Raw genomic sequence first — 24,617 nt, 5'->3', positions numbered from 1 at the left:
AAACAATGATTTAACTGACATTTAAGAGTCAATGAGTATGTCAGCAACTGGAGGAAACAGAAAACAAGCTGGAATCGGTACAATTGTTTAAGTGTGTTTTACTTCACTCATCTCCTCACTCCTTCTTAGGTTGGATTAACACATTAATGATGCCAGGACCAGGATACTCCCCACCATGTGTGAGATTTGTGGATATGAAACACCCAACCAAAAACATTTTCACCTGAGCTTAGATTTACTACCCTAGAGCAGAAATGGGCCAGGGGAGATACCTAGACACAAGGCCATGAAATTCCCACATCGGGATAGAACCTGAAGCTCTGACACATAAGAAACATTAACCACAGGAAGCAGCAAAAGAAAAAGAAATCGATGAGAAAACGGCAAAGTGGGACAACCCAACGTTCCGCCACCACCCTCCATACCTCAGGCAAGGAGAAACGCTGATTTTGGAGTAAATACATTTATTGATACCCATTTCATATATAGTTCAATGAAATAATCTATAAATATAAAAAGCATTTTTCTTTTGGATATCACCATGGTCCATGTAAATACTCAAGTCAGAATCATCTGCAGGAAGCACTCCAAGTCACACTGTTAGGTTTACAGACCTGAATATACATATTGCATTAAACAGTGGCACTTATGTACTCAAGTGGTCCAGTGGCTTTGGAATATATGTCTACTGGGCATGTGGAATAGAAATAATGTGTTAGGTTTAAATCAATGGAAAGGGTATCAACCATCAACAAAAGCAACAATTATGAATTAATATCCTAGGCAAAGAAAGTACCACAGTTGACACTTGGTGTCAGAATACTGGAGACAAAGTATGTAAAACAATGCCTGCTGCAGCACCACGTGCTCACTCCAACTCCCAGTGGACAGTCCCCCAATGCCTTAGGGTCACTCGTGGTCAACAAAATGCAATCAAGAAGCTCGATAGCTTAGAATAAAAGGTCTGTAGAGGCTGATATCAAGATTAAAGTAAGCTAAACATTTCAGTGACACAATGAGTTTCTCCCCTAGAAGGGGACTGTGGGAAAAACTTTTAATTCCCTTTGTTACACTGAGCATGATCATTTATCTAATGCAGAAGAAAGAACCCAGACATCTGGTACTCAGAACACAGGTGCAAACATTTTCTTCCATTTCAAAGTTTTTTCAACACTTCCGAGGGAACTAATGCAACCACCGTTGAGCCTTCCTCTCCACCTGATGCAGCATGAAATTTTCTCTCATTTCTTCAATATAGGAATGTCTTGCTGCAGACTATGTGTCTTCCGAGTTAGCAAGCAAATGCGTTTAAAAGGTCTTAGTTGTGCAATGTCCAAAACTGAAATCTGAGAGGCAGTGTTAGAACTTAAGCAAGGCAGAATTTTTAGAGTCTACTCAAATGAAAGCCTAAGTGAAGCATATAAAAATTCAGTCTTTTCTATTATTTTCAACTGGAATTGATGGCAACATTCCCTGGTAAGGATGGGTAACTGGTGTTATCTCCAGGTCCAAAATATCCCAACTACTTAAAGGGGACCCAAAAGAGGAGAAACACACACTTGAGTTCTGTGGTCTCCAGAATTTTTTTTTTTTTTTTTTTTTTTTGCCATTTTCAAAAAAGAAATAGTAGCTTCAGTTGTACACCACCAGTTGAAGGGGTTTTCATCCAAATGAGAAACTCTACCCCTTGTCTCTAGTGGAACAGGCACCAGATTCCCACAAGCGGCAGCTCCCATGTCCTGTAGCACGTGGCATCCGACCCTGGAGTGAAGAGTAAGCTGGCACAGAGCCCCGACGCTGGGATTCAGACTAGATGGCGTTTCGTGGCGTGCCATTGTGTGTCAGCGCTTTCAGACTGGAGGCACTAGTCTGGTGACCACAGCTCCTGTGAGAAGTCACACCCACCTCAAAAACCTCATGAATAGCTTTTCGGAAACAGTGGAAGTTGTAGTCTATTAAACCTGCAGGAAGGAAAAAGAAAAGAATGTCTCCTGAATTGTCAATTGTGAAATTTTATATTTGGGTTTGCAGCCAAAAATAACTCGGATAAACACTGGTTGGAAATTCTTAAGCCTCCAAACTAGATAGCAACTTCTTCAATCGTAAGAACAGCTGGTCATCGGTCAGGTGCAGTGGCTCACGCCTGTAACCCCAGCACTTTGGGAGGCCGAGGCAGGCAGATCACAAGGTCAGGAGATCAAGACCATGCTGGCTAACACGGTGAAATAATTTATTTTTGTACCAAAAATACAAAAAAAATGAGCCGGGCATGGTGGCGGGCACCTGTAGTCCCAGCTACTCAGGAGGCTGAGGCAAGAGAATGGCGTGAACCTGGGAGGCAAAGCTTGCAGTGAGCCAAGATCGCGCCATTGCATTCCAGCCTGGGTGACAGAGCGAGACTCCAACTCAAAAAAAAAAAAAAAAAAAAAAAAAAAAAAGAACAGCTGGTCATCATATATATCCACCATCATAACGTTCTGCTAGAAAACAAATGCGATTGCCATTAGACCATCACCTTGGCCAAATTAATACCTCTGGCATCCAAGTTTCAAATCACTCAATTCACATTCAAGAAAAGTAAAATATTCAAATACACTGTGTGGCCTGCTTGAACATAGTGTGATCTTTCAATAATTTATATTTGATTTGATGAAAGTCAGTAAATACTTATTGAACAGCACGATAGAGGGTACAATATGTCAAAGGAAACAGCAGATATGGTCCATGCCTTCCAGACAGGATATGCTAGCTGAGGCATAAAGCCAAAATACAAGAAACAAACCAAAACAATCTGGTGTCAAATTGACTACAACTGTGAAGGAAATCCAAAGAAAAAGCCAAGTGCAGGGCAAAGTAATCAACTGAAAACTTCAGGGACAAGAAAGAACTTGGGGAATACAGACACGATTTAATTAGGCAGAAAAGGGGAACAAAATCACAAGAAAACTGCAGGAACCTGGCCATGAGAATACAGCACAGGTGGAAGACAGGAAAAAAAAACGGTCTGACTGGAGAGTGGGACATCAGAGAACTCTTGGTAGGAAATACTAAGAATCAGGTCTGAATAAGTAGGTTACAGCCAAATTAAGGTGGACCTTCAGACTCAGAAAAGAAACAAACTATAAAAGACAAGTTTTGATCAATTCAACTACATTAAAATTTATTTCTGTGCCAAATGTAAAATAAAAGACAATCAAGGAAATTTGAACACTGGCCAGATATTTGATATCATTAAGTCACTGTTAATTTTGTTGTTTATTGTTTTAAAAACCACTACCTTTTAGAGATACCTACTGAAATCTGCAGAGACAAAATGATTTCATGTCAGGCCTTTGCTTCAAAATAATCCAGTAGGGAAAGTGGTATAAATATGAAACATAATTGGCTATAATTTTGGTAACTACTGAATCTGGGCAATGGATTAAAAAGCTTTTATTATACTGTTTTCTCTACTTTTTTATATATTTGACAGTTTCCACAATAAAATAAAAAAGCTTAATAATCTATAATAACTGAGAAGCTCTCCAGGAAACATGATTGAAGTGTGTGGGAATGAGGGCTGAACCCAGGAGCTGAATGCATAGGGACTCCTCGTGCTGCTCCACCTTTGTGTAAACCTGAAAATTTCCATAAACAAAAAAAATTTTTTTTTTTTATAGACAGGGTCTCACTCTGACACCCAGGCTAGAGTGCAGTGGTACAATCATAGCTCACTGTAACCTCAAACTCCTGTGCTCAAGCAATCCCGCCTCAGCCTCCTGAGTAGACAGGACTATAGGTGCAAGCCACCACACCCAACTAACTTTTTAATTTTTTGGTAGAGACAGTGTCTTGCTATCTTGCCCAAGCTGGTCTTGAACTCCTGAGCTCAAGCGTCCTCCCACCTCAGCCTTCCAAAGCACTGAGATTACAGGTGTGAGCCACCACACCCACTCTAAAAAAAAAAAATTTTTTTAAGATTAAAATGGTTAGGAGCCAGGCACAAGTGATGCACACCTGTAATCCCAGCTATGTGAGAGGCTGAGGTGTGAAGACTGCTTGAGCTCAGGAGTTCAAGACCACCCTGAGCAACACAGCAAGATTCCCATCTCAAAATAAAAACACAAATAAAAAAATAAACTAACATAGGCTGGGCACGGTGGCTCACGCCTGTAATCCCAGCGCTTTGGGAGGCCAAGGCAGGCAGATCACGAGGTCAGGAGATCAAGACCATCCTGGCTAACACAGTGAAACCCCATCTCTACTAAAAATACAAAAAATTAGCTGGGCGTGGTGGCGGGCGCCTGTAATTCCAGCTACTTGGGAGGCTGAGGCAGGCGGATCACGAGGTCAGGAGATCGAGACCATCCTGGCTAACAGTGAAACCCCTTCTGTACTAAAAATACAAAAAATTAGCCAGGCGTGCGGGCGGGCGCCTGTAGTCCCAGCTACTTGGAAGGCTGAGGCAGGAGAATGGCGTGAACCCGGGAGGCGGAGCTTGCAGTGAGCCGAGATCGCACCACTGCACTCCAGCTTGGGTGACAGAGCGAGACTCTATCTCAAAAAAATAAATAAATAAATAAACTAACATAGAGAAAAATAAGGAACTGCTAAGAATCAGTGCAAAAAAAGATAAATATATATGGAACAGGTAAAATGTGAAAGAAGAAACCTGAATAGCCATGAAAAGGTACTTGCCATGAAAAGACACTTGCTCTAACCAGTAATTTAAAAAGTAAAAATGAGAATCAAATAAGATACCCTTTCACACCTACCAGATTGACAATAATTAAACAGTCTAACAATACCAAGCATTATTAAGGACAAGAAGTGATAAGAACTTCCACAGACCGGTGCCAGCCAGGGGTGAAAATAGTAAAGTCACTTTGGAGAGCTGTTTGGCAATATCTTTATTAGTCAAAAGATATAGGTACTCTATAAATTCCACTCCTAAAGGCATATCCTAGAGAAATTCTCCACACGTGCAAAGGCAAACTTAAACTTGTTCATGAGCATTTGTTACAGATTTGAAATTTTTTTAATAATCCAAATGTCCAGCAACAAGAAAATAAAATGTGGTATAGTCAACCCGTAGAATACTATACGGCAGTGAAAAGGAATGAACTAGAACTATGTGTCATCGATCTGAATAAATCTCAAAAACCACCTGAAGGAAAAGAATCAAGCAAGTTGCAGAAGACTACTTATATTTTTATATCATTTATACAATACTCTATTGTTTAAGGATAGACATGAAGTGAAAAAATGAGAAAAATAAAATACATATAGCTCAAAGGAAGGGATTTCAATTGAGAAAAACACACAGAAGACTTCAGCTGGCCAGGCAGTTGGCTCTCATCTATAATCCCGGCACTTTGGAAGGCTGAAGGAGGAGGACTGCTTGAGGCAACGAGTTCAAGACCAGTCTGGGCAAGAGAGAGAGATCCTATCTCTACAAAATATTTTAAAATTAGCCAGTATCCTGTAGCATGAGCCTATAGTCCCAGCTACTCAGGAGGCTGAGGTGGGAGGATCTCTTGAGCCCACGAGTTGGAGGCTACAGTGAATTATGATCATGTTGGGGCAATGGAGTGAGATTCTGTCTCTTAAAAAAAAAAAAAGATTTTAACTGTATTTGTCATTTTGGTTCTTAAGCTGAAAGGTGAAGATACATGTTTTGATTTACCCAAAAATTTGTGTATATCTGAACTATTCCATTAAAAACTCAGGCCGGGCGCAGTGGCTCACTCCTGTAATCCCAGCACTTTGGGAGGCCGAGGCAGGCAGATCACGAGGTCAGGAGATTGAGACCATCCTGGCTAACGCAGTGAAACCCCGCCTCTACTAAAAATACAAAAAATTAGCCGGGCGTGGTGGCAGGCATCTGTAGTCCCAGCTACTCGGGAGGGTGAGGCAGGAGAATGATGTGAACCCGGGAGGCGGAGCTTGCAGTGAGCCGAGATCGCGCCACTGCACTCCAGCCTAGGCAACAGAGCGAGACTGTCTCAAAAAAAAAAAAAAAACTCAGGTAGAGGAAGGACTTGTTGCAGTAAATAACAGAGCTACTGTAGATCCTTGAGTAGTTAAATAATATAAAATAAATTTTCTGAAAACTAATCTGCCTTTGGGATAAAAGATGACACATACTACACCCTCCACATATATGTCAACTACACGAATATTATCAAGTAAGAGACTACTGCAGCACCACTGGCCTGAAGCAATGAGAACCTGGAGTGGAATCACTGACAGTGAAAATGGAAAGGAAACCCAAGAAACAGTTACAAGAAACAAATGATCAGATTTGGTGAAAATTCAATATAAACAACATAGAAGAATAGAAAAAGGAGATCACGAAATCTCCTCTGTGAACCAATCTGCAAGGGCCCCTTCAGCAATCACACCACACAATTACCTAACTACAACGTATCTACACTTGGACAGGAGAAACTCGCGTAGCTAGTGACAGAAGTATGACAGCCACGAGAGTCACAAAACAGGGGAAATACTCATCAACCAATGATTGACATGACGTTGAAGGTAACATTCACAATATTTAAGAGAGAACGTCTTACTAATAGCTCCAAACATGGGACGAGAGCATGATACCAAGTCACAGCTGGAGATGTGAATTTTTCAATCACATAGAGAAGATTAACTGAAGCCATGTATTTGATGAGCTGACCTAGAAAATAAGCAAGCAGAAAGACTTGGCTCTGACAAACAGGACTGAGAAAAAAAAAAAAAAAAACAGAAGAAACAGGAGAGGTGGTCGGGAAAACAAACACACAAAATATCCCAAGAATTCAGCTTCAGAGAAGGAAACAGAGAGGAAAGTTTTCAGAAAGGAGGGACTGACAAGATCACATGTTTAGAAGATTGAAAAGCCTGCAGAGTAAGAAAAGGCCACTGAATGCAGGAAGGAGGTAACCTGGTAACTTCCAAAAGTCTAGTTTCTATCATCAGAGTGAACAGGCAACCTACAGAATGGGAGAATATTTTTACAATCTACCCATCTGACAAACGGCTAATATCCAGAATCTACGAGGAACTTAAACAAATGTACAAGAAAAATACAACCCCATTAAAAAGTGGGCAAAGGATATGAACAGCCACTTCTCAAAAGAAGACATTTATGCAGCCAACGAATATATGAAAAAAAGCTCATCACCACTGGTCATTAGAGAAATCCAAATCAAAACCACAGTGAGATACCAGCTCATGCCAGTTAGGATGGCGATTATTAAAAAGTCAGGAAACAACAGATGCTGGAGAGGATGTGGAGAAATAGGAACACTTTTACACTGTTGGTAGCAGTGTAAATTATTTCAACCATTGTGGAAGACAGTGTGGTGATTCCTCAAAGATCTAGAACCAGAAATACCATTTGACTCAGCAATCCTGTTACTGGGTATATACCCAAAGGATTATAAACCATTCTACTATAAAGACACACACACACGTATGCTTATTGCAGCACTCTTCACAATAGCAAAGACTCAGAACCAACCCAAATGCCCATCAATGACAGACTGGATAAAGAAAATGTGGCAAATATACATCATGGAATATTATGCAGCCATAAAAAAGGATGAGTTCATGTCCTTTGCAGGGACATGGATGAAGCTGGAAACCATCATTCTCAGCAAACTAACACTGGAACAAAAAACCAAATACCGCATGTTCTCACTCATAAGTAGGGAGCTGAACAATGAGAACACATGGACACAGGAAGGGGGACATCACACACCAGGGCCTGTCAGGGGTGGGTGGCTGGGGGAGGGATAACATTAGGAGAAATACCTAATGTAGATGACGGGTTGATGAGTGCAGCAAACCACCATGGCACATATATACCTATGTAGCAAACCCGTGCATTGTGCACATGTATCCCAGAACTTAAAGTATAAACAATAAATAAATAAAAGTCTAGTTTCAGTAGACTTGTTCAGATGGAAGCCAAACTGCATTCAGTTAAACAGGTAATGAAAGCATTTGAACGCAGAAAAGCTAGAATTAAAATCTTGATTTAAAATGAAAGATCAAAAAAAGAAAAGAGAAAGTCTGGACTATACATGGAAGGAAAGGGACAAAAGCAGTTTGAGCTTTTTTTTTCTGATAGCTATTTGTCTAACACTGCAATTAGTATTTTCACTTGTTTTCAAGAACCTGAGAAGTTATGGCAAAGAAATTAACATAAAAACAGCTTTTTAAAATGCTATTACCTTTTCGTTCAAAGCTTTCTTCCCTTAGAATGCAGACCAGTGCCAAAAATTTAGTCACCTCCTTTAAATAAAGGACAGTTGTATTATTCAGCTTGATAATTGCCATAGATTCTTTGTCATAAGCACTTCCACTTCCATCTTCCTTTAACCTATTTTAAAAGAAAGTACTATTCATTACAGGTTTCCCATCTAGGCATCTGCCACATTTAATCTGCACAATGACATCCACCCAGTTTCCCAAATGTCTCTGGGAAAGAATACTGGCTTAAACATATTGGGAGAGAGTGTTGTTAAGGTATAGTGTTCCTAAACACAGAATTTCAGGGATACCTATTAAAAACAACAACTCCATACACATCCTTTAATATAGATAATCAGACATTTGGAGAAAAAGGTGCAAACATATGTATATCTTAACCAGGGAAATGACAACGTTACCAACATCTCACCAAGTGGGGCTACTCACCCCCTAGACTGTGTTCTGTAAACCCAGCTGAGGTGTCTCCTCTCTTTACTGCCCTAAGGTAACAGGGACCCTCTGGGACCTGCCGCCTCACTTAGATGAGCTCCTTCGAGGCATATTCTATTTGCCAGGTCAATCACATTTTCACAGAAAACATATTTTTTGCTTCCTCACAAAAGCAAGAAAATACTTAGACTAAACAAGAACAGTCTCAGCTAGAGACTAGCAGGGACTATGTTGAAATCAACAACTTTTAAAAAGAGATACGGACTCAAGAGTCTTTTCTGATGTACTTGCCTATAAAAATCTAAAGGTTATCTAGCTATTGTTACGAATTAAGAGTTATCAAAAATGCTTTTTTAAAAGTATTTGCCTTCAAAAACAAAAAAGGTGAGGGAAATATACTAAAAAGAAAATGTCGGCTGGGTGCAATGGCTCACGCTTGTAATCCCAGCACTTTGGGAGGTTGAGGCGGGCCACCTGTCTTGAGGTCAGGAGTTCGAGACCAGCCTGGCCGACATGGTGAAGCCCCATCTCTACTAAAAAATAAAAAAAAAAAATTAGCCGGGCATGGTGGCTCACACCTGTAGTCCCAGCTACCCGGGAGGCTAAGGCAGGAGAATCGCTTGAACCCAAGAGGCGGAGGTTGCAGTGAACCGAGACTGTGCCACTGCACTCCAGCCTGAGTGACAGAGCAAGACTCTGTCTCAGGGAAAAAAAAGAAAAAAAGGAAAAGAAAATGTCAGGAGTAATTGGTAATTTTCTTTGGCAGTAAAACAATGTATCTTTTTTCTCCTATTTTCACTTTTCTATATTTTCCATGCAGTTTTTAATGAATAGGGGTGAGGTTTATTTTTTAAACTATTCCGAGCCTTACAATTTGTGTTCTCATATGGTAGCACAAGCATAATGTCAAAAAAAATTTGGGGTCTGGCATGGTGGCCCATGCCTGTAATCCCAGCACTTTGGAAGGCTGAGGTGGGAGGAATGCTTGAGCTTTGGAATTCAAGACCAGCCTAGGCAACACAAGAACACACACACACACACACACACACAATTTTAAGGTGACAGAAATAACACTAAAACAGTTGTTAGTGGTTGACTTGAGTAGTGGCTCTTTACTCCTATTTTCATTTCTCTATATTTTCCGTGTATTTTTTTTTCATGAAGTGGGGGCTTATTTTTACTATTCCAAACCTTGCAGTTTACCTTCTCATACATTTCTTTGATCCTCACAACAACCCTGAGGACACGAATTATTACTATAGCCCTATTTAACCACATTATGTCCTTTCTGCAACAAGCAAAAGTAAACTACATAAATAAAAGAGGACTATGCCCATTGAAAAGATACAGAGGCCAGGCACATGGCATACACCTGTAATCCCAACACTTTGGGAGGCCAAGGAGGATCACTTTGGCCCTGGAGTTCAAAACCAGTCTGGGCAACAAAGTGAGACTCCATCTCTACAAAAATATCCAAAAGTTAGCCAGGTGCGGTGGCACACGCCTGTGCTCCTGGCTACACAGGAGGCTGAAGGAGGACAGCTTGAGCCCAGGAGGTCGAGGCTGCAGTGAGCTGTGTTCACTACTGCACTCCAGCTTGGGCAACAGAGACCCTAACTCAAAAAAAAAAAAAAAAAAAAGGTAGGAACTGAAGTTCATTAAAAATGAAGTGATCTCCTGGCAAAGTCAGGACTCAAACTTAGGGTTTTTAACTCAATTCCATGCAGTTTCCAGTACCTTAACTAATATAAAGTTAATTTGGGACGGCAGAGTGGAGGGGAAGTTGGTGTCATTTGCTTTTAAGAGTATAGAAGAAAACTACTTCCTTCTAATTGGAGAAGAGGAAGTTATAAGTGCTACATGTTCTCAGCTTATAGTTAAGATGCCCCATGTAGATCTTTTTCTGTGCCACATGGAAAGTGAGAACAAGAACTAACTCTGACAACAGGTTCCAACATAGACAACCCTGAAGATGATTCCCTAAACCAGTACCCACAGCCAGCAACTGTAAGAAACTATAAAGCTCCTAATGTCAAGCCAGCATATGATCTTGAATCACACACTAACATGAGAAAGAAATAAGAAAGGCACATTCTATTCAAAGTCTGGAGATTAGAGTGACTTGATTTGGCTGTGATTAATAAAATTAAGAATAAAAATATGTTAATGACCTTAAAATGCTTGCTCAGAATCTGTAAAGCATAAGATCTGCTTTCTACATTTATCTGTTTTAACAGTTTTTAAGACTATTAGGAAAATATGCTAATCTTAATCAAAATAATGCCAAGGCAGGCCAAGAGTGGTGGCTCATGCCTGTAATCCCAGCACTTTGGGAGACTAAGACGGGAATATTGCTTGAGGCCAGGAGTTCGATACCAGCCTGGGTAACACCTACTATGAGACCCTGTCTCTACAAAAAAGTAAAATTAAAAAAACAAAAAAGGCCAGCTGCAATGGTTCACACTTGTAATCCCAGCACTTTGGGAAACCGAGACAGGAGAATCACTTGAGTCCAGGAATTCAAGACCAGCCTAGGCAACATAGTGAGACCCCATCTCTACAAAAATCAAAACTCAGCCAGGCATGATGGCACACGCCTGTAGTCGGGAGCATCACTTGAGCCTGGGAGGCAGAGGCTGCAATGAGCTGTCATTGTACCACTACACTTCAGCCTTAGTGACAGACCATGTCTCAAAAAAAAAAAAAAGAAAAAAAAAAGGTTAGCTGGGTATGGTGTGGTGTGCGGCTGTAGTCCCAGCGACTCAGGAGGCTGAGGTGGGAGGATCACTTGAGTCCAGGAGATTGAGGCTGCAGTGACCCGTGGCTGGAGTGCAGTGATGCAATCATAGCTCACTGCAGCCTGGAACTCCTGGGATCAAGCAATTCTCCTGCCTCAACCTCCTGCTTAATCCCCCAAATTTAGCTAGGACTACAGGTGGACACTACCACACCCAGCTAATATAATGTACTTTATTATGTATAAGGTATTTTAAAATGTATTGGCTGGGAGTGGTAGCTCACGCCTGTAATCCCAGCACTTTGAGAGGCCAAGGCAGGTGGATTACCTGAGGCCAGGAGTTCAAGACCAGCCTGGCCAACATGGTAAAACCCTGTCTCTACTAAAAATACAAAATCAGCCAGGCGTGGTGGTGCACCCCTGTAATCCCAGCTACTCGGGAGGCTGAGGCAGGAGAACTGCTTGAATCCGGGAGGCAGAGGTTGCAGTGAGCCCAGATCGCACCACTGCACTCCAGCCTGGGCGACAAGGGCGAGACTCTGTCTCAAAAAAATAAATAAATAAAATAAATAAAATGTATCTAACATTGAAAATAAATTTTACAGTTAAATTTGATTTTTGTATTATAAAAAAGTTGGTTTATGAAATTTTGATTTGTTTTAAAGAAAAAGCAAACGTTCTACTCATCCATTGTTTAAATTAGAAGTGGGAAATATGAAACTTTCCTAAAATATATAATAAACTGACAATGTCTCATTTTGATTATGTAAAGAATTAAAACAAGCCGGGCATGGTGGCTCATGCCTGTAATCCCAGCGCTTTGGGAGGCCACGGCGGGTGGATCACGAGGTCAGGAGTTCGAGACCAGCCTGGCCAACATGGTGAAACCCCATCTCTACCAAAAATATAAAAAATTGGCCGGGTATGGTGGCAGGCACCTATAATCCCAGCTACTCGGGAGGCTGACGCAGGAGAATCGTTTGAACCCAGGAGGCGGAGATTGCAGTGAGCTGAGATCTCACCACTGCACTCCAGTCTGGGCAACAGAGCGAGACTCTTTTTCAAAAAACAAAACAAAACAAAAAAGGCCAGGTGCGGTGGCTCACACCTGTAATCCCAGCACTTTGGGAGGCCGAGGCGGGTGGATCACAAGGTCAGGAAATCGATCGAGACCATCCTGGTTAACATGGTGGAATCCCGTCTCTACTAAAAATACAAAAAATTAGCCAGGCATTGTGGCGGGCACCTGTAGTCCCAGCTACTCAGGAGGCTGAGGCAGGAAAGTGGCGTGAACCTGGGAGGTGGAGCTTGCAGTGAGCCAAGATCGCGCCACCACACTCCAGCCTGGGCGACGGAGCGAGACTCCGTTTAATAAATAAATAAATAAATAAATAAATAAATAAATAAATAAATAACAAAAGAGAGCATATAATCATAAAAGTTAAAGGAATAGACAGATACAGAATAGGTAAGACAAATGTACTCTCCTACTCAGAGGCAGCTGGAGAAAGACACCGAAAAATTAAGCAAAAGACCAAAATGAAGGGCAGAGTCAGAGGTGAAAGAGATATTTAGACTAGATGGAGCAGAGAGAAGACACAGGTAGTAGAAAGCAAAGATAATGCTAAAACATCTGAAAAGCAACTCGAGAGTGCTGATGTTAATATACCAGGGGAATCTAGGAAGTCAGAGGGTACAGAGAATGTTATTAACTCTTTTTTTGTTGTTTTTTTTTTGGTAAAGCTGAGGTCTATGTTGCCCAGACTGGTCTCCAACTCCTGGCCCCAAGCGATCCTCTCACCCCAGGCTTCCAAACATCTGGGATTATGGGCACAAGCCACCACACCTGGCCATTATCAGCTTTTGAAAAGCCAGTAATTCTCCAAAGTTTTCACCAGTCCTCTGGCCTATTCTACAAAATCACTTGCTGGCTGGCTTTCATAAATTTCTATAGCAAGTTTGGCAAATTTACATAAAGGAGGAGCTCAAATTTTAGAGATTTATTTTGGAAACTTGTATATATGGGTCAGATTTTTATAAGTTCTTCCAACATCCAAAATTCTAATTACTTTCTTTGCTCTCTGAAAGATTAAGAATCCCTAATTCCACAAAGCCTGAGGTTAAATCAGGAACCAGAACTTACTTTGTTATTCAGACCATTTTAAATAAATTAATCTAGTTTTTCAATCTAACTAAGTTCCAGTAGTGAGAAGACACAGTGCAACCCTCCCCCATCCCCACAACAGCGGGAGAAACTTGCAGTGATAAACAAGTCCAGTTCTAGTCATGCTTTCCAACTTTTCTTAGCCATTCTCTGAAGGAGTAAGACCCAGCAGCCAACTTCCAGAGAAATCATGCTCCAAGTTAAAGCACTATGGTCAGAACAATCCCAGTTCATGTAGTACCACTTGCCAGGGGCCTCAGAAATTAGTCTTCTGAACAAATCAAGTTAATAGTTTTCCGCCTGTCTGAGATATTGCAGGAATATATACATAACTTACCCATATATACAAGACACATCAATTACAACATCGATCATGTCACAGCAAAGTTCATAAGATTGCATATCCACAGGGGAACTGTCTGTTGCAATGTAGATTTTGCTGACAACATCAAAGAGAAAAGCTTTTTCAATACCTGAATTCTTGGAAAAACAAATGGGAAACTGTTCAGTATTTTTTAAGAATCACAATTTACAACTTATCGAAGATCTAGAATTATTGAATAACATCCAAGGTCATTTTTAATTATATAACCCAATACCAAAAAACAAATAGCACTTGCTTGAGAGACTCTTCTATTATCCAAAGAATGAAAGAGGAATTATTTCTCTACTCTGATTTACTGACACAATTTCCTAAGTCAAATCTTCTTCTTCCTCTTTACTCAAATGAATTGTTTTCTAAGACATCACAAAAAATTTAACAAAAATCTCTAAAAATCAAGCAATGCTACATTTTCAATAATCCTCTTATTAATATAAACCATCTCTGATTTGAATCACTTTGCTATCAAGAAAGGCGTTATGTGGCAATTTACAAACCATAAAAGAATTACACGTTGACATCAACATCTATTTAAGAATTCAGAAAATAACTTGAATAATATGTTATCATTTATTTTACATGTTAAGTGGGTCACTAGTCTTTGTACTTGATACAGATTAATTCAAGACTTTTTTGGAAAATTTGAAAACACAAATATATTCCCAAAAATGGAATCAGAAGCTGCAGTGAATTAAATATGAATTGCTCACTTACTGATATAAAGATATTTAATAGGTTTTCCAAGGTCGGCAGCTGTGGAATGAGTTTCTGCACCACCTTACTAAAGGCTTCAAATATTGAATGGTCATAGATACTAGTCAGATAAAAGCTGAAAAACACAACATAGCTTGATTAATTTGAAAAATACCTTATGTTCTATGACAACTATAATAATACATAAAATTTTAAGTTTCTTAACATTTGATTTCAGTGAGTTCAATAATGCCTCTTTATCTTGTCTACCATACCCATCACTCAAGATGACAAATACACTTTCCCACCTGGCTTCATCTCTTTACTGCATTTACACAGGGGGCAACTGAAGTAGTACTGAGAAAAGGATTTTCAGGTACATAAACTCCAATATTCACCGAAGTCTTTGCAATCTGATCCAAAAAGCTTTTTTTAAGCACATAACTGAGACCAAAAATAAGACTAAAAACCGAGAAAACTAGAAGAGTTATGTGACATTTATTAAATAAGAACATAATTCAGGGTTCTACTAAAATGTCACCTCAAAAAGTTCTTTCCAGACCAGCCTACCTAAAATAGCACTCGTGTACCCAAGGCTTTCAACCCCTTTCCCCTAATTTGTTTTTCTTCACACCACTGGTAAGTACTTAAAACGATACTATACATTCATTTAGGTGCTTTTGAGCTGTGTCACTGAAAATGTTAAGTTCCAGGGGAAAGAGACTTTGTCAGTCTTGCTCCTAGCAGCAAGCCCACTTCCCTGAACAGTGCTCATAAGTATCTGCTGAATAAACAAATGAATACAATTGGTGTTTAGAATTTATGTAAAGAGCATATTAAACAGGATGGGAGTCGGGACTCTACAGAGAATGGAGGAATCTACAGGAGTCTGGAGGCCTAAAAGGACTTACGGTGGAGAAGTAACACATGTAGATTCAATAAAACATGTATTTGAGAGGGAAGCCTTTAACAATTTAAACACTGTCAACAATTCTATCTGCTTTATAACTCAGGGAGTACAATCTTCATTATATAGTCGCATCCACCACACATTTATACGTATATATAACATCAGAGACACAGAACTTTATAGGTAATTTAAAGATACTTTCAGCTGGGCGCGATGGCTCACGCCTGTAATCCCAGCACTTTGGGAGGCCAAGGCAGGTGGACCACTTGAGGTCGGGAGTTCGAGCTCAGCCGGACCAACATGGAGAAACCCCGTGTCTACTAAAAATACAAAAAATTAGCCAGGCGTGGTGGCGCATGCCTGTAATCCCAGCTACTTGGGAGGCTCAGGCAGGAGAATCGCTTGAACCAGGGAGGCAGAGGTTGCGGTGAGCCGAGACGGCATCATTGCACTCCAGCCTGGGCAACAAGAGTGAAACCCCATCTCAAAAAAAAAAAAAAAAATACTTTCAAGGAGCTGACCTAAGAACCTAATCTAGCAAGACAGGGGTCTAATCTAGATGTAAGAGCACTGGAACAGGTAAGGCCAAGATGACCCCATAGATACTAGGGAGAAAGGAATATTTTAGTGTTTCCTGTAGGCCAAAAGGTGAGCAAAGAAAGAATGTCCCGCACCTTTGAGGCTTGAGGTAGATGGGGACAGGGAGAACCTGCAAGTCACAGGGCATTTTAGTAAACTGAGTTTCTAGAAACTGGAAATGAAAAAGAGCTTCATCCATAGGACTGCTAGTACTAAATAAAAGTCTTTTTTTTTTTTTTTTTTTTGAGACGGAGTCTTGCTCTGTCACCCAGGCTGGAGTCCAGTGGCACGATCTTGGCTCACTGCAACCTCCACCTCCTGGGTTCAAGCGATTCTCCTCCCTCAGCCTCCCAAGTAGCTGGGACTACAGGCACACATCACAATGCCCGGCTAATTTTTTGTATTTTTAGTACAGACGGAGTTTCGCCATGTTGGCCAGGCTGGTCTCAAACTCCTGGCCTCAAGTGATCTGCCTGCCTCGGCCTCCCAAAGTGCTGGGATTATAGGCATAAGCCACTGTGCCTGGCCTAAATAAAAGCTTGATGCAACATTCTACTGAAGTTAACAAGGTCTAGGACCCTACATGGTACTGAGGAAAGGGATGGCATGTACCACTGGGGTGGGATGCCCTGGAAAGGAACACAGACACGGAGTAAAGAGAATCAGAAGGATCCCCATGGAGCACTGGGGAACACAGGACAAGAACGGCTCAAAATCCAGGTAAAAACTATTAGCAGTGGATTCCCAAAAAAATAAGACTGAATTTTTGTGGAGAGCCACTTACATTTTCTCCTACAAACATTGCTGAATTTTTATTTTTTTAACATGAATTATTTTCAAATTATTTAGAAATTTAATCCAGGCAAACTAGAGGTCAATGAGACTTTTCGACATGGTTTCCTAGAAGAATAACTGAAAGATCTTGGAGCCTGAGACCCAGAGAATTTTAGGGGGAGGGATAGCAGTTAGTTTGAGCCCATGAAGAAGTCACAACAATAGAACGGGGACAGAGAAATAACTTGCTGTCTCTCTCCCCTTCTCCCTCTTTAAGCTACTTCTATCATCAAGAGAATATTTTCTTGGGTACTTTTTAATACTCATTTCTACCTATATCACCAAATAAAATAAGATGTACAAAAATATTCCTCATACACTTTTAGAATGCAAATACACAAATCAATCCTATCTAGTAGGTATTATTTAATAATAATTTCTTAACAGTAGTTACAAACCAATAGTCCTCTAAATTTAATAGCAGCCTTATGCACATTTATAAGATAAACCCACCTAAGCCAAACTTTATAGAGTTTCATAAAAGTATAAAGTGTTTTAAAAGCTAAGATATATTACAGTCAGTCCAGGGGGGAGGTGGAAGGGAGCCAGCAGGAAAAATAAAAATGAAAAATAAAAAGAGTCAGTCCAGATTTGAAAGTGCACTCTCTGTATAAGGCTGTTCCTACTGAGAAAGATACTGTCTAAGACTCAAGCTAAAGACTTCTACAACAAATGTGACAGATTCACTTCACTGATGCAAGGCGGGGAAAAGTAATGAAACCAAGAGGAAGGAGTCCCAAAGCAGATTTATGCCATGAAGAAACAGCCTGACTCCAGTCTCTTGAGATGAATTTGGAAAAGCACCAGTGGAAACACTTCACATGACTTCAATCTCCAGGAAAACACAAAAAGTGGGTAATTTCTCAATATCAGGCTCCCCAGACAGCCTGGAATTCAACAACAAGATCAAAAACATAAAAGATGTGGCAAAGGGCACACAGGTAGCAGAAAGCTATGGTGTTTGTAATGACAGAGATGGGAATACATTTACACATTGTTCAGGGCTTTCATATCAAACACACATGTTGTTACCTAAGATGGAGTTTTTCTAGCCCAGCATCTGCAAGGTCATCATTGGCCCTTTGATGAATGTCCCTCTGTGTTTCTATTTTGTGATCATCAGACAGACCATCAACTTTGTGAATAAAAACCTCAAAATTCATGTCTGGGTTAACTTTGTAGGCTTTAGAAACAGTAATGTGAAGTCTTGTTAAAGCCTCCATGTAGTCATCCTGTAAGTCAGAACAAAATATTTTTTAAAATAAATCTTACAAAAGCCAAGTAATGAGTTAAAGCCTCAAACCACCTCTTTCCCCAACCACAGAAAAATACTATCCTAATTATCATCAATATTCAAACATTCAAATATACTATACTACTAAATAACTCTTCAATTGTCTCAAGATAAAAAAATTCAATTACCAAGTTAATGCTTGTAATTTTTAATATTAAGAAAGAAAAAATGAAATGAACATTTTTTCCCAATATAATTTTTTTAAGTAATCCCAGCTCTGCCATTTATTCAGTGTGTCACTTTAAGCAAGCTGCTTAAACTCTGATCTCAGTTTACTCATCTGTAAGATCAGAATTACAATACCTACCTAACAATATTGTGAAGCTTAAATTAATTAGGTCCTGTACGTGAAGGCACCCTCTGTAGAGCCTATCACTCAGAAAGCATTCTTAACTAATGCTTAAGCTTATAAAAAGTAAGCTTCTTAAAGGATAGGGACTTGCCCCATTCATCTCACTGACTGCCACATGCTAGGCCCTCCATAAATGTTTGTTGAGCTAAACTCAATTTTGACAATTAAGTAAACTATTCACTCTAATATCTACTGACTCAGTTCTCATATTCCTCTTTATGTTATGGGATGGGATCTTTTCAGGGAATAACATCACTATTATTATAAAATTATTATAAAATATGGCAACCAATAAAAGTGGAAAGCCAATGTTAGCTGCTCATGAACTAGGACTCAAGGATGTAAACCATATCTCCTAATCATCTGATATTCTGTACCTGCACAATGCATGTCTGCTCCCAAAGCACTCTGCAACTGCATCTCTTACACTGTTAGGGAATCTACTGCCAAAGAGATAAGCTGCAAGCACATGACAAAGAAGATAAACAACTTTCCTTTGTTTCTACATCTTTTTCCCACCAGGAAAGAGGAGTAAACACATTACTGACTACCTGTGCGTCAATGACGTAGATCAATGCTCCTGTTCCCCTGAAGATCATCTCATAGTCAAAGGTTGGGTCAAAAAAGTCCATTTGCCCAGGAAAATCCCATATCTGGAAATTCACAAAGGAGCTATTGGAAATGTCGTCCTTATAAATCTTGTTGGTACTTTCCAAAAAGAGGGTCTCGTTGGGTGACATCTTATGAAACACCACCTGTTAAAAGAAAACAGGCAATTTTATGACTATTAAACTTCAGAATTTAAATTTAAAATTCCACCCTGGTTTAACATTTAAACATTTGATCCCACAACAAAAAAAAATTTTTTTGAAAAGTAGAAACTGAATGGTGAATCCATTGGTATTCACTATCCCTTTATTTTTGACAAAAGAAGACACCAAATTAATTTCCATTAAATCTATTTTGGAGCTAAATCTTTTCTCCTATGTTCTATGCACCATACTCAGTACTAATAGTAGCAATCTCTATCACCTCCATTAGTTTTTCTGGGGGAAAGCTAACATTAATTCTATCAAAATCTGCTTTAAGATTATAAAAGTCTTACAGCTAAAGCTTAAGAAGTCTGGTTTATTCAAAAATTACTTGAATGCCTACCTCAGGCTCTGAGGAGTAATTTAAAAAGTGAAACAGACTGGACTCTGCCCTCATTGACTTTGCAGTCTAAGAAGGGCAGTGACTATACCAAGTAGAAAGTGAAAACGTCCAGGGGGAGGCCACGGGGACTGACAGGGAAAAGATAGCTCTCATGAGAAAAGAAACGTAAAGGCAATTGTTAAGAGTCACAATAATCGGCCCGGGTGCGGTGGCTCACGCCTTCAATCCCAGCACTTTAGGTGGCCGAGGCGGGCGGATCACTTGAGGTCAGGAGTTCGAGACCAGCCTGACCAATATGGTGAAACCCCATCCCCACTAAAAATACCAAAATTAGTCGGGCGTGGTGGTGCACGCCTGTAGTCCCAGCTACTTGGGAAGCTGAGGCAGGAGAATCACTTGAACCCAGGAGGTGGAGGCTGCAGTGAGTGAAGATCACACCACTGCCCTCCAGTCTGGGCGATGAGCAAGACTCCATTAACAAAAAAAAAAAAAAAAAAAGGATCACAATAATCACAACCTACACAGTTCTAACATAAAACTACTTTGCCTCTTACTTTCTAGAAGAGAAAAGTGAACAATTACTCTCAAGGTTTTCTCAGTAACAAATGTGAATAACTGAAATTAGTTTACTAAAAACCTACACTCAACGTACCCAAGTTTTGCTGTAGAGGTGAAAATCAAGGTAAATAAAACACAGTACTCCAGCAAATCTGGAAGAACGCTGCTTTTTAAAAAGATCCCATCTACAAAATATCACAGATCCAGAAAGAAAAAAAAAATCAAGATTTATTTTGGATAGGCCTTTGCAACAGAGTGGAGAGGTGAAAAGACCAGGTGCCTGCTGATACTAGTTTTATTACCAGCTCACTCCGCGTATAATGGGTTTGGCTGATGGAGGAAGTCAACCTTGCCTCTATTTAACCCTTACTAAACAGTGTAGGCCAGCGTGGTGACTCACGCCTGTAATCCCAGCACTTTGGGAGGCCCAGGCGGACGATCACTTAAGGTCAGCAGTTCGAGATGACCCTGGCCAACATGGTGAAACCCCGTCTCTACTAAAAATACAATAATTAGCCGGGCGTGGTGGCGCGCGCCTGTAATCCCAGCTATTCGGGAGGCTGAGGCGGGAGAATTGCTTGAACCAGGGAGGTGGAGGTTGCAGTGAGCCGAGATTGCACCACTGCATTCTCCAGCCTGGGTGACAGAGCGAGAGACTCCGTCTCAAAAACATAAACAAACAAACGTGTACAGCCCTCCATTTGTTCATGAAGGCCCAAAAGTGAAAACAAACAGACTAGGTCTGCAAAATATTCTCAAAGTCTCAGATTTTTAAAAACACACCCCTACAGGGGGAACAGCACCAGTAATTACATTCACCAGGCCACAACTACTGAAATGGGTGCAATCTCACTACCCAATTCCCAGTAATGCTACAGCGAAGTCTCCTTCACATCAGTAGCGAGAATTACAACGCCCAGTGTCTTAGTCACAACTCTTCCTGACGCTGCTCCCTGGGGCTCTGCTGGGAATCCCGACACACTCAGGTCACCTGAAGTGAGAACAAATCAAAACGGGCCAGGGGAGGGAGTCAACGAAGTTCTCCAAGTGAGAACTGGAGAGTACGTCTCAGTTTCGTAAATGACACAGGAGCTGGGTCCCAGGGGGCGGAGGTCTTGGGCGGTGCCACCGGGCACCTGCCTCCCTGCAACCAGTTTCGCCTTCAGCGCTCCACTTGGCCTCAGCTGACTTGGGCGTGGACACAGAGGTCGGGGTCCCCGCGCGGGCCGCGCCTGTGCGCTCGCAAGAGTGGAAGAGAAAGTGCGGAGGGACGGAGCGCAGGCGGGCCCCGGCCGCCGCCCTCCCGGGCGTCCCCGCTACCGGCCACCTGAGCCCCGGGGAGGGGGCGGGGGACCGGGCGCAGCCCTGCTCACCTTCTGGATGGAGGACTTGCCGCTGCGCCGGAGTCCCATGAGCAGAATCCTCGGCTTGGAGCTGTCAGCGCCCCCCGGACCACAGCCACCGCCTGCCCCTGCCCCAACCCCGCCGCCCGCCGCCGCCGCCTCCTCTTCCTCCTCCTCCACGCCGTAGCCGAAGTCCTTTGGAAACGAATCGGCCGCGCCGTAACTGCCGGCGAGGGGCGTCTCCTCCGCCCCGTACTGCAGGGACATGGTGCTGGAGCCGCCGCCGCCCGCGCCCTGACAGGCCAGGCCAGGCCGAGCCAGGCCGCCGCCTCCCCAGTCCGCCTCCGCCGCCGCCGCCACCACCGCCACCGCCCCCGGCAGCCGCCACAGTCCGGCCCGCCCCCCAGAGCCCGGCTCTCATAGGCCCCGAGCCGAAGCCCAGCCGTTTATTGGCCGCCCGAGCTGCTACTCGAGAGCAGCAGGGTAGGTGGTGTCCCGTCACGTGCCGGAATCACCTGACTCAGAGCCGCGGAGGGGGGAGGAGGAGTCACGAGGAGGGCGGCCCGGCCGCGCCTCTAGCCCGGGCTCGGGCCCTCAGCCCTCCGCCCCGGCCCGCATACAACGCTGTCTGCACCGCTCCCCTGCCTTCTTCCGGGCTCCCAGAGCACCGCTATGGAGATGCTCTCCCGGCATTTGAGGAAGAATTGATTGTCCTCATCCTGCAACTGTACTTGCCCAACCGATATTTATTGATGCCTGCAGTGTCCTGGGTGCCTACCAAGGGGCACAGAACTGGATCCGACTCAGACCCTGCCTGCCTTCAGGTTGCTTGAAGATGAACAGAGAGATCGGACCTCTGCGTAAGTAACCTCGCTACGAAATATTATGTGGGAAGGTCACGGATAAATAATGCTCGGGAGTTGAATGAGAAAGCGTCTGAGCAGATCTAGGTGGATGGATAGATTGGGATGTGCAAAGGTATGGGGGAGCCAGCCACACTGAGGGCAAACCTCAACCAAGGCAGAGTCATGGGTCACCGTGATAGTTTGTTCTAGCAGGTAGCTGGACTCTGATGGGAAAGCAGATGCAGCCAAGCTAGAACATCTTATCTTCTTTCTTCAGTAAGTCGCCGATAGTGGATACTGCTGCCACTTCAAACCCAACGGGACTCAATTTGCCCTCCTTCCCGCCTTGTCAAAGTCTACTCTAGGAATTCCATCCCCCATAGAACACTGCCTCTTCTATGACCTCGTTCAGATTAGAGACCAAAGTATTGAATAATGAAAGCAAACAAAAGCAAATGCTTGTCACCAAATATGTCCGAGAAATCTAGAGGAATTTTTATCTTTGACAATCAGGCTCTAGAACTGGAAGTTTGAGAAGAGGATCCTCTTAAAAGCACAGCCCTATACACTTTTTAAAGTACAGGAGTGGGGGTGCTCCCAGCCCTCCAAGGAGACTGACTTCTTGATTATGAAGGAAAAATTCGCACATGCGGGCAGGTCTGGGACTTTGGTTTTGTCTGAACCCAGAAGTTAGAGGTAGGATACACCCTTAGAGGTCATCTAGCCCAACCTCTCACCTAAAACGAACCAACTCTATAGTGTCTAATAGACGTGCAGAATGCACTTAAATAGTTCGAAGGTAAAAGAGCTCACCATCTCGAAAGGCAGCCAACTCCACTGTGGTAAACCTTTGTTTAAAAATTGTTAAATCCGGCCGCGCGGTGGCTCACGCTTGTAATCCCAGCACTTTGGGAGGCGGAGGCGGGCGGATCATGAGGTCAGGAGATCGAGACCATCCTGGCTAACATGGTGAAACCCCATCTCTACTTAAAAAAATACAAAAAATTAGCCGGGCGTGGTGGCGGGCGCCTGTAGTCCCAGCTACTCGGGAGGCTGAGGCAGGAGAATGGCTTGAACCCAGGAGGCGGAGCTTGCAGTGAGCCGAGATCGCGCCACCGCACTCCAGCCTTGGCGACAGAGCGAGAATCCGTCTCAAAAAAAAAAAAAAAAAAAAGTCTTAAAACCAAACCACACTCCCTGAAGCCTATAATAGAATAAAATAGGAATAGTCTTCATCTTTTTCATGACAGCCCTTCAAATACCAGATTGCAGTATTCATTACCCACTAAGTCTTCTCTGTTCCTTGCTGAACATCCTCAGTTTCAACCATTCCTATCGTGCTGTTCAATACAACTGATATACATGATAGACATGTTCTTTATCTGCACTGTCAAACATGTAGCCGCTAGTCCTATGAGGAATAAGCACTTGAATTGTTGCTAGTGTAACTGAGGAATTTTTTTTTTTTTTTTTTTTTTTTTTTTTTTTTTTTGAGACGGAGTCTCGCTCTGTCGCCAGGCTGGAGTGCAGTGGCGCGATCTCAGCTCACTGCAACCTCTGCCTCCCGGGTTCAAGCGATTCTCCTGCCTCAGCCTCCTGAGTAGCTGGGACTACAGGTGCCCACCACCACGCCCGGCTAATTTTTTTATTTTTAGTACAGACGGGGTTTCACCATGTTGGCCAGGATGGTTTCTATCTCTTGACCTCAAGATCCACCCTCCATGGCCTCCCAAAATGCTGAGATTACAGGTGTGAGCCACGGCACCCCACCAGGAACTTAAATTTTTAACTGCCACTTGCAGCTAGTGTGTACCAAATTGGAGAGCCCAGCCTTATATATTCAAATCCTCTATTGGTCACTCTTTATATGCATTCCAGCTTGTCAATATCCATCAAACATCTGACTCCTACAAAGCAATACTAAACAGTACAACTTTCAGAATGACCATTTAACACCTAGACAATATTTCTATTCCTGCTTTCCAGAATGTAATTTTTTTTAAGCATCCATAGGGTGGGTCACATTGATAATCACTGTAACTAATACTTTGTCAGCAATCCTAGTGCCTAAATGTGTATAACTGCATTTTTTAACCTA

At 42.2% G+C, this 24,617-nt stretch overlaps 1 protein-coding gene across 1 annotated transcript; it reads right to left on the bottom strand.

Annotated features, from left to right (window-relative positions):
* Window positions 1-447: 447 nt before the first annotated feature.
* RRAGC (Ras related GTP binding C) lies at window positions 448-22,068 on the bottom strand. The gene is made up of 7 exons (XM_513334.7): window positions 21,705-22,068; window positions 19,170-19,373; window positions 18,005-18,204; window positions 14,671-14,785; window positions 13,912-14,054; window positions 8,205-8,353; window positions 448-1,961 (listed from the first exon to the last, which is right to left on the bottom strand). Exons 1-7 carry the CDS (start codon window positions 21,939-21,941, stop codon window positions 1,810-1,812), a joined length of 1,200 nt encoding a protein of 399 aa, XP_513334.4. The 5' UTR covers window positions 21,942-22,068; the 3' UTR covers window positions 448-1,809.
* Between the last annotated feature and the right edge of the window lie 2,549 nt (window positions 22,069-24,617).

This window comes from Pan troglodytes, chromosome 1, assembly GCF_028858775.2.
Source record: "Pan troglodytes isolate AG18354 chromosome 1, NHGRI_mPanTro3-v2.0_pri, whole genome shotgun sequence".
In the NCBI taxonomy this organism is placed as follows: domain Eukaryota; kingdom Metazoa; phylum Chordata; class Mammalia; order Primates; family Hominidae; genus Pan; species Pan troglodytes.
Note: the sequence above shows the minus strand (reverse complement) of the source record. Positions and strands in the feature narration are given on the sequence as shown.

Coding starts and splice junctions, on each gene's coding strand:
- RRAGC (XM_513334.7), bottom strand. CDS start 21,941: ATGTCCCTGCAGTACGGGGCGGAGGAGACGCCCCTCGCCGGCAGTTAC. Junction 19,374..21,704: donor GCAAGTCCTCCATCCAGAAG/GTGAGCAGGGCT, acceptor TTCTTTTAACAG/GTGGTGTTTCATAAGATGTC. Junction 8,354..13,911: donor GATGTGTCTTGTATATATGG/GTAAGTTATGTA, acceptor CTTTTAAAATAG/GTTAAAGGAAGATGGAAGTG.